General features: G+C 58.4%; 2 protein-coding genes across 2 annotated transcripts; one reads left to right on the top strand and one right to left on the bottom strand.

The window, feature by feature from the left end:
- Positions 1-4,860: 4,860 nt before the first annotated feature.
- PROCR (protein C receptor) lies at positions 4,861-6,781 on the bottom strand. The gene is made up of 4 exons (XM_015871093.2): positions 6,484-6,781; positions 6,131-6,367; positions 5,427-5,693; positions 4,861-5,330 (listed from the first exon to the last, which is right to left on the bottom strand). The coding sequence occupies exons 1-4, from the start codon at positions 6,536-6,538 to the stop codon at positions 5,218-5,220; spliced, it is 672 nt and encodes a 223-aa protein (XP_015726579.2). The 5' UTR covers positions 6,539-6,781; the 3' UTR covers positions 4,861-5,217.
- A 106-nt stretch (positions 6,782-6,887) lies between these two features.
- PFKL (phosphofructokinase, liver type) lies at positions 6,888-12,158 on the top strand. Its single transcript, XM_015871100.2, has 22 exons — positions 6,888-7,022; positions 7,252-7,325; positions 7,405-7,482; positions 7,577-7,766; positions 7,837-8,002; positions 8,175-8,219; positions 8,303-8,411; positions 8,519-8,614; positions 8,684-8,776; positions 8,862-8,987; positions 9,108-9,172; positions 9,261-9,324; positions 9,441-9,587; positions 9,670-9,740; positions 9,823-9,910; positions 10,048-10,200; positions 10,275-10,439; positions 10,594-10,655; positions 10,978-11,089; positions 11,166-11,265; positions 11,338-11,443; positions 11,547-12,158. The coding sequence occupies exons 1-22, from the start codon at positions 6,938-6,940 to the stop codon at positions 11,692-11,694; spliced, it is 2,343 nt and encodes a 780-aa protein (XP_015726586.1). The 5' UTR covers positions 6,888-6,937; the 3' UTR covers positions 11,695-12,158.
- Positions 12,159-12,165: the final 7 nt, after the last annotated feature.

Below are 12,165 nucleotides of genomic sequence, written 5' to 3' on the forward strand. Positions count from 1 at the left end.
TGGGAAGGTTTCCTGCTGGATCCTTTGTATATTTGTTTTGGCAGAGCAAAGTATGGGGCTCAGGGAACCCAGGGTGCATAACCCTCAGTCTTCCTCTAAGTCTTCATTAGAGCTTGAGGTGTTAATCCTGGCTGAGACTGCTACCTAGAGCATCAGCCTGTTTGACCTGCTGTTTCCAGGTCTCTGTAGGCAGCTCTGTGCCCCGCCTCTCCCCTTGGCTCTGATTAAGAAACCTTAGATTTCAAAGACAGACACACCTGTCAGGGCTGCACTGGTTCCTGTTGTGTCAGTGTATGCTACAAGGGTCTATTTGCTGACAGCTGCATGGCCCGCCTTTCTTCCTACCCCAACCAACATGCCCTGTGCTGCTGGTACAGAGATAAAGCTGAAAACTATAGCCAGGTCTCACCTTCTGCGTGTGAGATTTTGGCTGTAATGTAACCCTTCCTACCCCAACCCCCAGCAGCAGGCAGGGCATGTATTGTGAACGCAACTACTTCTGCCCGCCACTGCTTTTCCTTTTCATGCTAATCCTTTTCCTTCCTGTAGGATGTTTTTCCCTTTCCATTGTGGATCAGTGCTGCTCTAAGAGGCCGGTGCTATGCTGAACAGTAACAATAGCTGCCAAACCACAGTATTTGCCGGTGTGAGAGCAAAGCACAAGTCAACAGAGAACAGCTCCATTGTTTGTGGTGCAGGTAATTCACTGAGACATGATCCAAGAAGAAAAACAGAAAAAAAAACTCAAATCCTACCAGGCTTCCTGCTGCCTTCTTTTCCCTGCTGTGTAGTGTATGTGTGCAGTTGGGATTTGCTGCTGTCCCTGCCTTCACACAAGCTCCCAAGGTTTCTGTTCTGTCTTTCCAGGAAGCAGCATGCATTAGTGCTTGCAAGGTTATTGTTCAAATGTTCCACTTGGGATTTGGCTGCGTTGGCTCCAGGAAAGACCAGCACTCAGAAAGTCCAGACCTCAGAAGATGTGTCTGTCCCTGTGATCCCCAGGTTCTGCAGTGATTGGTGGCTGTGAGATACTGCGTCCTCTCTCTCAGTAAAGCTTAACCAGCGTGAGTGAGTCATAGCACACGTGGACTGCTTTATCTCACACAGCCTTGTGCAAGGAAAGGATTAGCAGTTCAGATGCAGAGATGTCGTTCAATTCTTTTATCAAGACACTTGTCCTCGAAACATGTTTTTGGAGAAGCTCTTGCCACTTTGAGAAGGGTGTGTTTTAAAAAGCAAATGGTTTTATTGCCTGCCTAGAAGAGGATTGTGATTTACAAAGTGAATGCTTCTGATCACCTCCAAGTTGCATGTTCTTCCAGAGTCTAACCACAGGCTCCCTCAGCTCTAGGTCAAGATTCCATTGCTACCATAAGTGCTTTGTTACTCCCCCCTTGCTGCATCCTGCTGTCTCTGGATAGGCTCAGAGAGAATGTATTCTTCTTGGAGATGTGCAACCTCACTGATCAGAGATGAATAAGACCACCTGTTCTTTCTTGCTCAGCCAGCCTGGGTACTACTGCTGGTTATCTGGTCAGCTTCCCGGGACAGCAGTGTTCATCAAAGGTAGATGATGATGAAATTGTGGTATAGGATGGCTTTTCCAGAAAGCATTATGACAACCTACATGTTCTGAGGAGAGGGAAGCAACAGTTGCTGACCCAATGACCTTGCCCAGTTATCTAGTCACTCCAAGACAGGTTTGCTGCCTGCAAAGCCCCCTAGACAAGATGCTGCGGTTTTGAGATCATACACAGGAGCTTTTGTGTTTGGTATGTGGGTCCTTAGCAACCATGTGGCCCCAGGGGGGATTTGTTCCTGATGCTTTTGGCCAGGCAAGAGCAGCTGCTGCCTTATTTCTTACTAGAGCCTATTAAACTGCTTGCACAGTGTCCCTTCCTCACCAAGTACAGGCAGGGGTGAAAGTGTTCCCAAACAGCAGCATCCATGGAAACTTTTCTGGAAGGGTTGTGTGGGCTGGCTTGGTTTTTTTTTCCCCTGAAGAGCTTGTTATTCTAAAGTACTTATCTGTATCTAAACATATCTATTTTGGAGAGCCAGGCAGTGGAGATAGGAGGGGAGAGGTGACTGCTGCTAGGGGAGAGCTGCTGTCCTGAAGGCGCCCAGAATCCAGCTGTTTAAATTTGTGTGGGGCTGGACAGGAAAGGAAGGTGAAGTGGCAGTTCCTTACTGGTGTTCTTTTAAATGATATTTAGGTGGTGTTTGGATAGCAGCCGCTCTGCTCCCATGCTGTAGTGCTGAGCTGCTCACTCGGTCTCATAAGGGAATGGCTTACTCAGACAGAAGCTTGTCCCACCCAGGGGACAGCCCAGCTGTGGCTGGCAGGGAGGTGCAATAACTGCCCAACAGCTTCTGTTTGCCACATCGCTGTGCTCAGTGTTGACTGTGGACAGAGCTCAGCTTTTGCCTCCTGTTTCCTCCAGCTGGGCCAGGCACGCTGACCTGGGAGGTGTTAGGAAAGAAAGAGGGCACTGATAGGAGCCGGGCATCCTCTGTGTGGGAGGGATGTGTCAGCCCTGCCTCTTCTGTCACTAAGTATTTCCAGGGATCTGCCTGCTCACCCCTGGCAGCAGGAGGCTGACAGACAGCAGGAGGCTCCTCTGCCTATAGGAGAAGGCAAACACAGAAGTAAAAGGTGTAATTATGGCAGTGTGGTGGATGAAGATCTCAGTGCTTCCAAAGATCCCAAACTCACTGTGAGTCAAAAACAATACCAAAACGTAAGTCCCTGGCTCTAGGAGGGCTGTGCAGCACTGCCCTGAATGGAGCAAGTGTGCTCAGCCCACTGCAGCAGCAGGGTTAAAAAGGATGTCTGGAAACTGGAAATTCCACAGATGAAAGCATCTGGGGCTGTCACAACGTGACCTTTGAGGACAGTTCAGAGGAACAGAGCTTGTTTAGTCCTGAGCAGTGCTGATGATTGCAGCACAGGCATTGAGCACAGAGTGTGTTTATGTTGAGGATAAACTCTTCTTGTCCTGGTGATGAGCAAAAGATGCAGTGGTTTGGGGTGAGGGAGACCTAAATGTGGTGCCAGGAGGATGGAGGGACACCCTGTGTGAGGGGAGCAGGAGCGATGCTGCAGTGTGACCCCAAAGGTGCCGTACAGCCCTCACTCCCACCCAGCACCTCCCTATAGGGTGAGTGCAGTTCCACCCCAAAGGATGAGCACATCACTGCTAGGCTATGTGTGCACACCCATGGGATCTGTGTGGAGGTGAAGGGGAAACCCAGTCCTTGCCTGTGGGCATCACCTTACTCACTGCAACAACACACAGTGTTAGAGGCTGGGCTCCTTATCTCAGCTGGCAGCAATAGCAGGATGAGTGATGGAAAGTGTTTGGCATGATGAGAGAAAAGCCTTGTTTGCTCTTAAGGGGGGGGGGGGGGGGGGGGGGGGGGGGGTGAAAACCCCCAGGGGACTGCAGGGTGGATAAAGCCAGGAAGAAAGGGAAAGGGCCCTGTGGCTGACAGGATACAGCTGAGGATTGGCACTTGTGCTGAGGGCTTGCAGGACTGACCCTGGCAGCGGCTACCAGCTGGGGGATGATGGCAAGCACTTAAGCAACAACTGGGGCCCACCCTTCCCTACACATGAGCTGGGCTGCCAGCTGGGCCCTGCGTGCTGCTGGCAGTGGTGACCCTATGATGAGGCAGTTTGAGGGGTGGGCAGAAGAATCTGTGAGCTGGGAGGGGTGCAGATGAGTGCCATAGCCCTTCCCTTTGTGTCATGTGTAGGTTGATGTCGGTCACCGTCAGGGAAGTGATCCAGGGACAGGGTGGCTCTGGGTGCGGTGCCCAGGGAAGGCTGTAGGGCCCCAAGGGCTCCAGCTGTTGCCCTTTTCTCTGAGCTGGCAGAGCAGCCACATCCTGGAGCTCTTCCAGGGCCTACAGACAGGGAAAAAGGCTTTTCTAGAGCTGCCAAGAGCAGAGGCAGCCCCAGCTGTCTAAAGCTGATGCATTACAGAAACAAAACAAGCCCTCTCCTTCTGGCCCCCTACAGTTTCCCCACTCCTTGTGCTGCCACCCATCAGAGCCACCAGATTGCTTTCTAATGGCCTGTGAGTTGCAAAACCTCTTGGAACCACGATGCAAAATCTTGCCCTGCAACTCTGTGCTTGTGATGGAGATGCAGTGGTACTGCCCTGTGCCACAAACACAGCCCTCTGATTTCACCCCATCCCCCCCTCCCCATATGCACAGCACAGCTGGCCTCCCACCCAGCTGAGTGCTGATGTTTGCCTCGATTGCTGCTTTGGATCCCAGGACATTTGGCTGCTGCTTCACTCTGCTGGAGCAGCCCCCTGAAGGGTGGGGGGCTGCACGATGGAGGGCAGCCAGGGCTGCCTGGCAGCTCCAGCAGATATGAGCTGTGGTCTCTTGAGAGAGATCTTCATCCCCTGTTGTGGACGTTGATATGTCATCTCCCATCCCACTTCTGTTCTTGCTTTCCCCTCCTCGTTGCCAAAAGGTGTTTGTGACCATCTCTGTGCTTTCTACAGGCCTGCCTTGCCCTGGTGTCAGCACCCAGGGTTGCCATTGCTCCTTGTTCTCTTTCTTCCCCTTTGTTCACCCAGCTTTTGGGGTCCTGTTCCAATATGTGACAGCGATGAACCCTTTAATCTGTCTGGGAGAAACCGTCTATAGTGCACCGTGGGGATGTAAAGGGAAAGTAAAGGACACCAATTGGCCTCAGGGGAATAAATTGCTGCTGCAGCCAAACTGAGCAGTGTGCAGTTGGGGTGAGATCAGGCAGCATGAGCCCTGCAGCCTCTCCTGAGGCCGTGCAAGCTCAGTGCATGCTGTGTGACCCCCCTATGCAAGGAACTGTGGCACAAGTGTGGGGGCAGAAGGGCTTTATTGCACCAGGCCCTAAGCAGGGCTGTTGAGCACAGATACGGATGGCCACCGATGGTTCCATTCCCAGATGTGACATCTGTCCTCCAGGCATCCACTCCCTTCCACACCAGCGTGGTGATGTATCACGGTCTGAATGCCGACCTCTTCACCCTTTGGGGCTTTCTTCTGGCTTTCCACGTTTCATGCATCGAGGCCAAGCGTGGCTCCATGTTAAGCCTCAGTGCACTGTGAGCACCATCCCTGGGGCGGGGGGACCATCCCAGCTGGGGTCCCCCCGGGGTGATGCCGGGTTGGCCCCCTGTGCCCACAGGGTGACACAGGACAGCCGTGGTTTCGCTAGCAGCTCCCTCCTGTGCACAAGAAGATGCCCACAGCCATTCCAACCACCGCAGAGACCCCCAGGATCAGACCCAGCACCAGCGGGGCGTGCGAGCGGCCTCTCTGCTTCCCTGCAAGAAGCAACAACGGTACGTCACCCTAATTCCCATGGGATGGGTGTTGGGAGCAGGGGGACCCCCCCGCACCACGCTGTGCCTGGCACACACCTGTCTGAGGGCTCTGGGCCCGCAGGATGTCCACGCAGGTGGTGTTGAGGAAGTGCTGTAGGTTATGGGTGGTCTCAGTGTATTTCATCAGCTCCCGACGGGCATAAGTGGCCACCGGGTCCCTGCGTGGCCAGCGGAGCTCCCAGGTGGCGCTGGGGACGTGGAAGGTGAGGAAGGCCGTTCCATTGAGGGACACCTCGTAGAAGCTGCGGGTTGTGCCGTTGGGGAAGAGGCAGCAGCCCAGGCGGCAGAGCAGGAGCTGGGTGTCTGTGAGATGGAGGGTGTCAGGATCCAGCTGCTCTATGCAACACCTGGACTCCCTGTGGCTTTCCATTTGGAAGCTGCCCTGCGCACAGTGAGCTCCTCATGGCTCTCACATGGGATATGAGATATAGCATGGACATGGGGATGGGGCAAGCACTGGAGACCCAGGGTGAGAGAGATTGCACCAGGTGCAGAAATGAATGGAGGCAAAACGAGCTCTGGGGAGGAACATGAGTAGAGGGGATGTAGAGAGAGATGTCAGAGCACAGCCCCAGCAGCGCCCTATGCAGGGACACAACCTCCTCACCCTCAGCATCCCCCTTCCAAGCAGTGACCCCATGGTAAACCCTCAGCCCAAGGGCTGCCCTCAGCTCCTTGGGTCCCTGTCCCCGAGCAGCCACCCCCATCAGCACAGCCCCACGGCCCCCAGCAGCACTCACAGTTGAGGGGCCTCTCCTTGCTGAAGACCTGCACTATGGCGCTGAAGTAGCTCAGGTAGCTGCTCACCGTGTCCCGTTGCCGTGCCCAGGCAGCGGGCGGCTCCAGGGGCAGCACCTGAGTGACGTTGCGGTTGTCCAGGAGGTGGCTGAGCCGCCCGCCCAGCGTGGCGTTACCCCAAAAGACGGAGCTGCCGTCGGACACCTGCGTCCACTGCAGCATGGTGAAGGTAAGCGGGGCTGGAAGGAGACACCCATGTCACCTGTTGTCCCTCCCCATCTCACCCTCCAGCCCCGTGGCGTCCCAAGCGTCCCACTCCTCCACGCGTGTCCCCACGCATCCCCGCAGCCCTCACCGTCGCTCGATGCCCCGCAGCTCAGGGCTCCGCAGAGCAGCAGCAGCCTCAGCATGGCGGGGCGGTTACACACGGGATGCGGCGGCCCCGCGGCCGCAGTTAAGCGGGACCGGGGAGGTGGGGCCGGGCAGGAGGAGGAGGAGGAGGAGGATGCCGGGACTCCGGCCAGGTCTCTCCCATTTCCTTCACCCACGACGCCCGCACCATTTCGCTGCCGGACGGGGCTGTGTCAGAGCGGTGGGGACACGGTGACAGCCCCGCGGGTGGGATGGAGCTGTGCATCGTTAACGATCTTATCGGAAATCAATCAATCGATCAATCACTGTACATGAGCATCGCACGGCTCCGTCCGGCCCTGCCCGACGGGTGGGGGCGTGGCTCCACCTTATGGGTGAGGCCATAGAGGTGGGCGTGGGCAGCGGGGGTGGGGCCGCCGGTGCCGGGCAGCGCAGCGATGGCGGCGGCGGAGCTGGAGCGGCTGCGGATGGCGGGGGCCGGCATGGCCATAGCCGTGCTCACCAGCGGCGGCGACGCGCAGGGTGAGGCCCGAGGGGCGGCCGGGGGGGGCGGGTACCCACACACGGGTCCCTTGTGGGAGTGCGGCGGGTCCGGAGTCCTCGATGGCGCGGGGGCCTGTGGGATGCGGGGTGTAGGACGCGGGGACATGGAGCGTGGGGCTGCGTGACATCGGGATGTTGGCCCGCTGAGAGCGGCGGGTCCGCCCCTGGCGCAGCGATGTCCCCGCGGTGCCACGTGTCCCCTCCGCAGGCATGAACGCCGCCGTGCGCGCCGTCACCCGCATGGGCATCTACGTGGGAGCAAAGGTCTTCCTCATCTACGAGGTCTGCCCGCCCCGCGCCCCCGCCAGCCGCCCCGCCCCCGGGTACGGCACGCAGGGATGTCACCTCCGTGTCCCCGCAGGGCTACCAGGGGCTGGTGGACGGCGGCGACAACATCAAACAGGCCACCTGGCTCAGCGTGTCCAACATCATCCAGCTGGTGAGCATCGCCGGGACGCACCGGGGGCGCCCCAGGTGACAAACCGCCGTGCCACGTTCCCCCCCAACCCCCCACTCGCTGTCCCCCTCTGCAGGGCGGTACGGTCATCGGCAGCGCCCGCTGCAAAGCCTTCACCACGAGGCAGGGCCGCCTGCGTGCTGCACACAACCTGATCGTGCACGGCATCACCAACCTCTGCGTCATCGGCGGCGATGGGAGCCTGACCGGGGCCGATATCTTCCGTGCTGAGTGGGCCGGGCTGGTGGATGAGCTGCTGCGGGAAGGTGGGTGCTGTGGGATGGGGTGGGTACCCATGGGGTGACCCCAGAGCTCAACACGAAGCGTCGGGCGCAGGGGTGATCAGTGAGGAGATGGCGAAGGCCAACGGGCGGCTCAACGTGGTGGGCATGGTGGGCTCTATCGACAACGACTTCTGTGGCACCGACATGACCATCGGCACCGACTCAGCACTGCACCGCATCATAGAGATCGTGGACGCCATCACCACCACGGCCCAGAGGTGAGAATGTTGGCCTGGCCATTGCACGGCTCCCACCCTCCTCATCCTCCTCCACCTTCATCCCTTGGTTATCACAGAATCATTAAGGTTGGAAATGACCTCTAAGATCATCCAACCATTGACCTGACCTAATCATGCCCACTGACCATGTCCCTAACCTATGTCCTTGCAGCCACCAAAGGACGTTCGTGCTGGAGGTGATGGGCCGCCACTGTGGGTGAGGACACTGGATGGAGTGGGGGCTTTTTGTGGTACTTTGGGCCCTTGGGGACACCTGTGTGCCACCACCACTCCCTGCAGGTACCTGGCGCTGGTGTCTGGACTGGCCTCGGGGGCCGACTGGCTCTTCATCCCCGAATCCCCCCCAGAGGACGGCTGGGAGGACCTGATGTGTGAGCGGCTCGGGGAGGTGAGGCACCCATCCCTACCGTGGGGATACAAGGAGGATGCCTGTGTCCAGAACACGCTCAGCTGGCACAGACTGTGGCTGAGCTGCTGTGCCCTTTGCTCCCCCAGACCCGCAGCCGAGGCTCACGGCTCAACATCATCATCGTGGCCGAGGGCGCCATCGATCGCAACGGCAAACCCATCTCCTCCAACTACGTCAAAGACGTAAGGCTCACCCCATTGCCTGCCCCACAGCCAGGCCCTGCCTGCTCTGACAGCCTCTCTGTCCCTCAGCTGGTGGTGCAGCGCCTGGGCTTCGACACCCGTGTCACCATCCTGGGCCACGTGCAGCGTGGTGGGACGCCCTCTGCCTTCGACCGTGTGCTGGTGGGTGCCCAGGGCTGCGGGATGGGGACAGGAGGTGGGAGAAGGGCTTTGCCATCACCCAGTGGGTGCCCCTGATCCACTACAGAGCAGCAAGATGGGGATGGAGGCGGTGATGGCGCTGCTGGAGGCCACCCCGGACACTCCTGCCTGCGTAGTCAGCCTGTCAGGGAACCAGTCGGTGCGGCTGCCGCTGATGGAGTGCGTCCAGGTGGTGAGTGCATGGGGGCACTGGGGGGATGCGGAGCTGGTGGTGGCACCTCCATGGGGTTGGTGGCACCTCTGTTGGGTGTCCCGCTGCTGTCACTCCACATGCGGGTGTCTCTCCCCCAAGACAAAGGACGTGCAGAAGGCCATGGATGAGAAGAGGTTTGATGAGGCGATCCAGCTCCGCGGGAGGTGAGCCACCATGGGGGAACCAGATGGGGTGATTGGGGAGACCTGCTGGAACAGAGGTTCTCCACTAGAGCCACTGCTGTCCTTGCAGGAGCTTTGAGAACAACTGGAACATCTATAAAATGTTGGCACACCAGAAGCCAGCGCAGGAGAAGGTAAGACGGGCTGCCAAGCTGTCCTCTCCATCGTCCCCTCAATTCTAAGGAGGACAGTGCTGTTCCCCTCCTGGTGGCATGCCACCATCCCCACCACACGGCTGCTGTCCCCACAGAGCCCCTTCAGCCTGGCCATCCTGAATGTGGGGGCCCCCGCTGCCGGTATGAATGCGGCCGTGCGCTCAGCTGTGCGCATCAGCATCTGCCACGGCCACACCGTCTATGCTGTGAGCGACGGCTTCGAGGGCTTGGCCAAGGGACAGGTGAGTGTGGGGGCACCAAACACCCCACAGGGCTCTGACTGGGGTGGTCCCCGGCTCCAAAATTGAGCACTGCTTCTTGCAGATCCGCGAGGTGGGCTGGCACGACGTGGCAGGCTGGCTGGGACGTGGGGGGTCCATGCTCGGCACCAAGCGGTGAGTGGCCCATGGCCATAAGGGACACTGTAGGGCTCTGGGCTTCTCAGTGGCCTCAGTGCAGGGTCTTTCCCCCTTCCAGGACTCTGCCCAAGACTTGCATGGAAAAGATCGTGGAGAATGTGAGGAAATTCAACATCCAAGCTCTGCTGGTCATTGGCGGCTTTGAGGTATGAGGGAATGCTGAATGTAGAAGTGCCCTTTGGTGTCAGTGAATCTCCCACACCTGATGGAGATGCACTGACACCATCCTGGCCCCGGGTGGTGGTGTGCTGTGGGACCCTGCTCACAGCCGTGCCCATTGCAGGCATACGAGGGGGTGCTGCAGCTGGTGGAAGCCCGTGGGCAATACGAGGAGCTCTGCATCATCATGTGTGTCATCCCCGCCACCATCAGCAACAACGTGCCCGGCACCGACTTCAGCCTGGGCTCAGACACAGCCGTCAACGCAGCCATGGAGGTGAGGGGCAGCGGTGGGGTGGGAGCACTGCGCTGTATGAACATGGCCCTGTGACCAGCGTTGTCCCTGCACAGAGCTGTGACCGCATCAAGCAGTCGGCGTCGGGCACCAAGCGCCGCGTCTTCATCATTGAGACCATGGGAGGCTACTGTGGGTATCTGTCCACCGTCACCGGCATCGCCGTGGGTGCCGATGCTGCCTATGTGTATGAAGAGCCTTTCACCATCCATGACCTGAAGGTGAGCGGCCCTCAGTATCCCAGCGATACCCTGTTTTAGTGGGGAAAAATGGTGGGAAATGGAATTGGGAAGAGCTGCGGATGAGATCTGGTTGGGTTGGGGGAATGTGGGGTGGGTGAGGAAGGCTGGGGACATGCTGGGGTTTGTCCTGCAGGCCAACGTGGAGCACCTGACGGACAAAATGAAGACAGACATCCAGAGAGGGCTGGTGCTGCGGTGAGTCCTAAGTCATAGAATCATTAGGGTTGGAAAAGATCTATGAGAACCCCAAGTCCAACCCCAGCCCGCCCCACTGTGCCCACGTCCCTCAGTGCCACATCTCCATGGCTCTGAACACCTCCAGGGATGGTGGCTGCCCCACCTCCCTGTGCGGCTGTGCAGCGCCTCGCTGCTCTGTCTGAGAAGGAATGTTCCCCAACATCCAACCTGACCCTGGTACAACTCGAGGCCACCACCTCTCATCATATCCATGTCCCTCGGGACCCCCTGGGGACAGCCCACAAAGGAGTAACCCCATCCCTTCTCTCTGCTCCCTCAGCAACGAGAAGTGCCACGAGCACTACACCACTGAGTTCCTGTACAACCTCTACTCCTCTGAGGGCAAGGGCATCTTCGACTGCAGGATCAATGTCCTGGGCCACCTCCAGCAGGTACAGGGACGGGAGGGCCACCAGCACCGGGCCTTGTCCCACAGGGGCTTGACCTCAGCTTTTTCTCTGTCCCTAGGGGGGAGCTCCGACCCCCTTTGACCGCAACTATGGGACCAAGCTGGGTGTGAAGGCTGTGCTGTGGATGTCAGAGAAGCTGCAGGAGTCATACCGCAAAGGTGAGCGCAGGGCTGGGGGTGCTGGTTGCAGTATTGCCGCTGTCCCTGCTGATGACTTTGTGTCCCCTACAGGGCGCGTGTTCGCCAACTCGGCCGACTCCGCCTGTGTCATTGGGCTGAGGAAGAAGGTGGTGGCCTTCAGCCCTGTGACGGAGCTCAAGAAAGTCACTGATTTTGAGTAAGTGCCCGTCCCCTGTCCACGGCTCCCCCAGGCTGCCCAAAACTCAGTGGCGAGGCCCACCATGCCCAGGGCCGCTGGAGAGCTGTGTCCTGTTTTACAGGCACCGGCTGCCCCAGGAGCAGTGGTGGCTGAACCTGCGGCTGATGCTGAAGATGTTGGCCAACTACCAGATCAGCCTGACCGAGTACATCTCGGGGACCATGGAGCACGTCACCCGGCGCACGCTCAGCATCGAGAAGGGCTTCTAGTGGCCATCCCCGATGCAACCTCCCCAGACCCTGCCTGAAATTGCTGCTCCTTGGGGCCAGTCACTGTGCAGATATGGGAACAAAGGCTTCCCTGTGCTTGGCTACGCAGCCCGGCCCAGAAATCATCGTCTTCTAGTTTATTATTTAATGATGGGGTACTCCTGATTCCTTATTTCATGGCTTGATAGCCCAAACCAATCGCTGCTTTTAGCTGACGACCCCACACGGGAGGGGAGTGGAGTGGAAGAGGTTGTGGTGCTGTGCCAGAGCAGGCACAGGACACCGGTCCTGGCAGCCCCCTGTCCCCGGCCACCCTGCATGATGCTTGGCTGTCACCACCACCACGTGGCCCTCAATGCCACCAGCAGGGCCGTGCCCATCATCTCACCACCGCTCTGTGACCCCACCGTGTCTCACCATCGCGGCGTCGCTTGCGTCTTAGAGATAAAACCTGCTGGAGCCAACACTGCG

This window comes from Coturnix japonica, chromosome 9 (assembly GCF_001577835.2).
Source record: "Coturnix japonica isolate 7356 chromosome 9, Coturnix japonica 2.1, whole genome shotgun sequence".
Lineage (NCBI taxonomy): Eukaryota > Metazoa > Chordata > Aves > Galliformes > Phasianidae > Coturnix > Coturnix japonica.

Excerpts from the sequence above, each read along its gene's own strand:
- PROCR (XM_015871093.2), bottom strand. The coding sequence starts at position 6,538 with ATGCTGAGGCTGCTGCTGCTCTGCGGAGCCCTGAGCTGCGGGGCATCG. Across the intron at positions 5,694-6,130 it reads CAAGGAGAGGCCCCTCAACT|ACACCCAGCTCCTGCTCTGC; the intron begins GTGAGTGCTGCT and ends TCCATCTCACAG. Across the intron at positions 5,331-5,426 it reads GGCCCAGAGCCCTCAGACAG|GGAAGCAGAGAGGCCGCTCG; the intron begins GTGTGTGCCAGG and ends TGCTTCTTGCAG.
- PFKL (XM_015871100.2), top strand. The coding sequence starts at position 6,938 with ATGGCGGCGGCGGAGCTGGAGCGGCTGCGGATGGCGGGGGCCGGCATG. Across the intron at positions 7,483-7,576 it reads TGTCCAACATCATCCAGCTG|GGCGGTACGGTCATCGGCAG; the intron begins GTGAGCATCGCC and ends CCCCCTCTGCAG. Across the intron at positions 9,588-9,669 it reads AGGGCTTGGCCAAGGGACAG|ATCCGCGAGGTGGGCTGGCA; the intron begins GTGAGTGTGGGG and ends TGCTTCTTGCAG.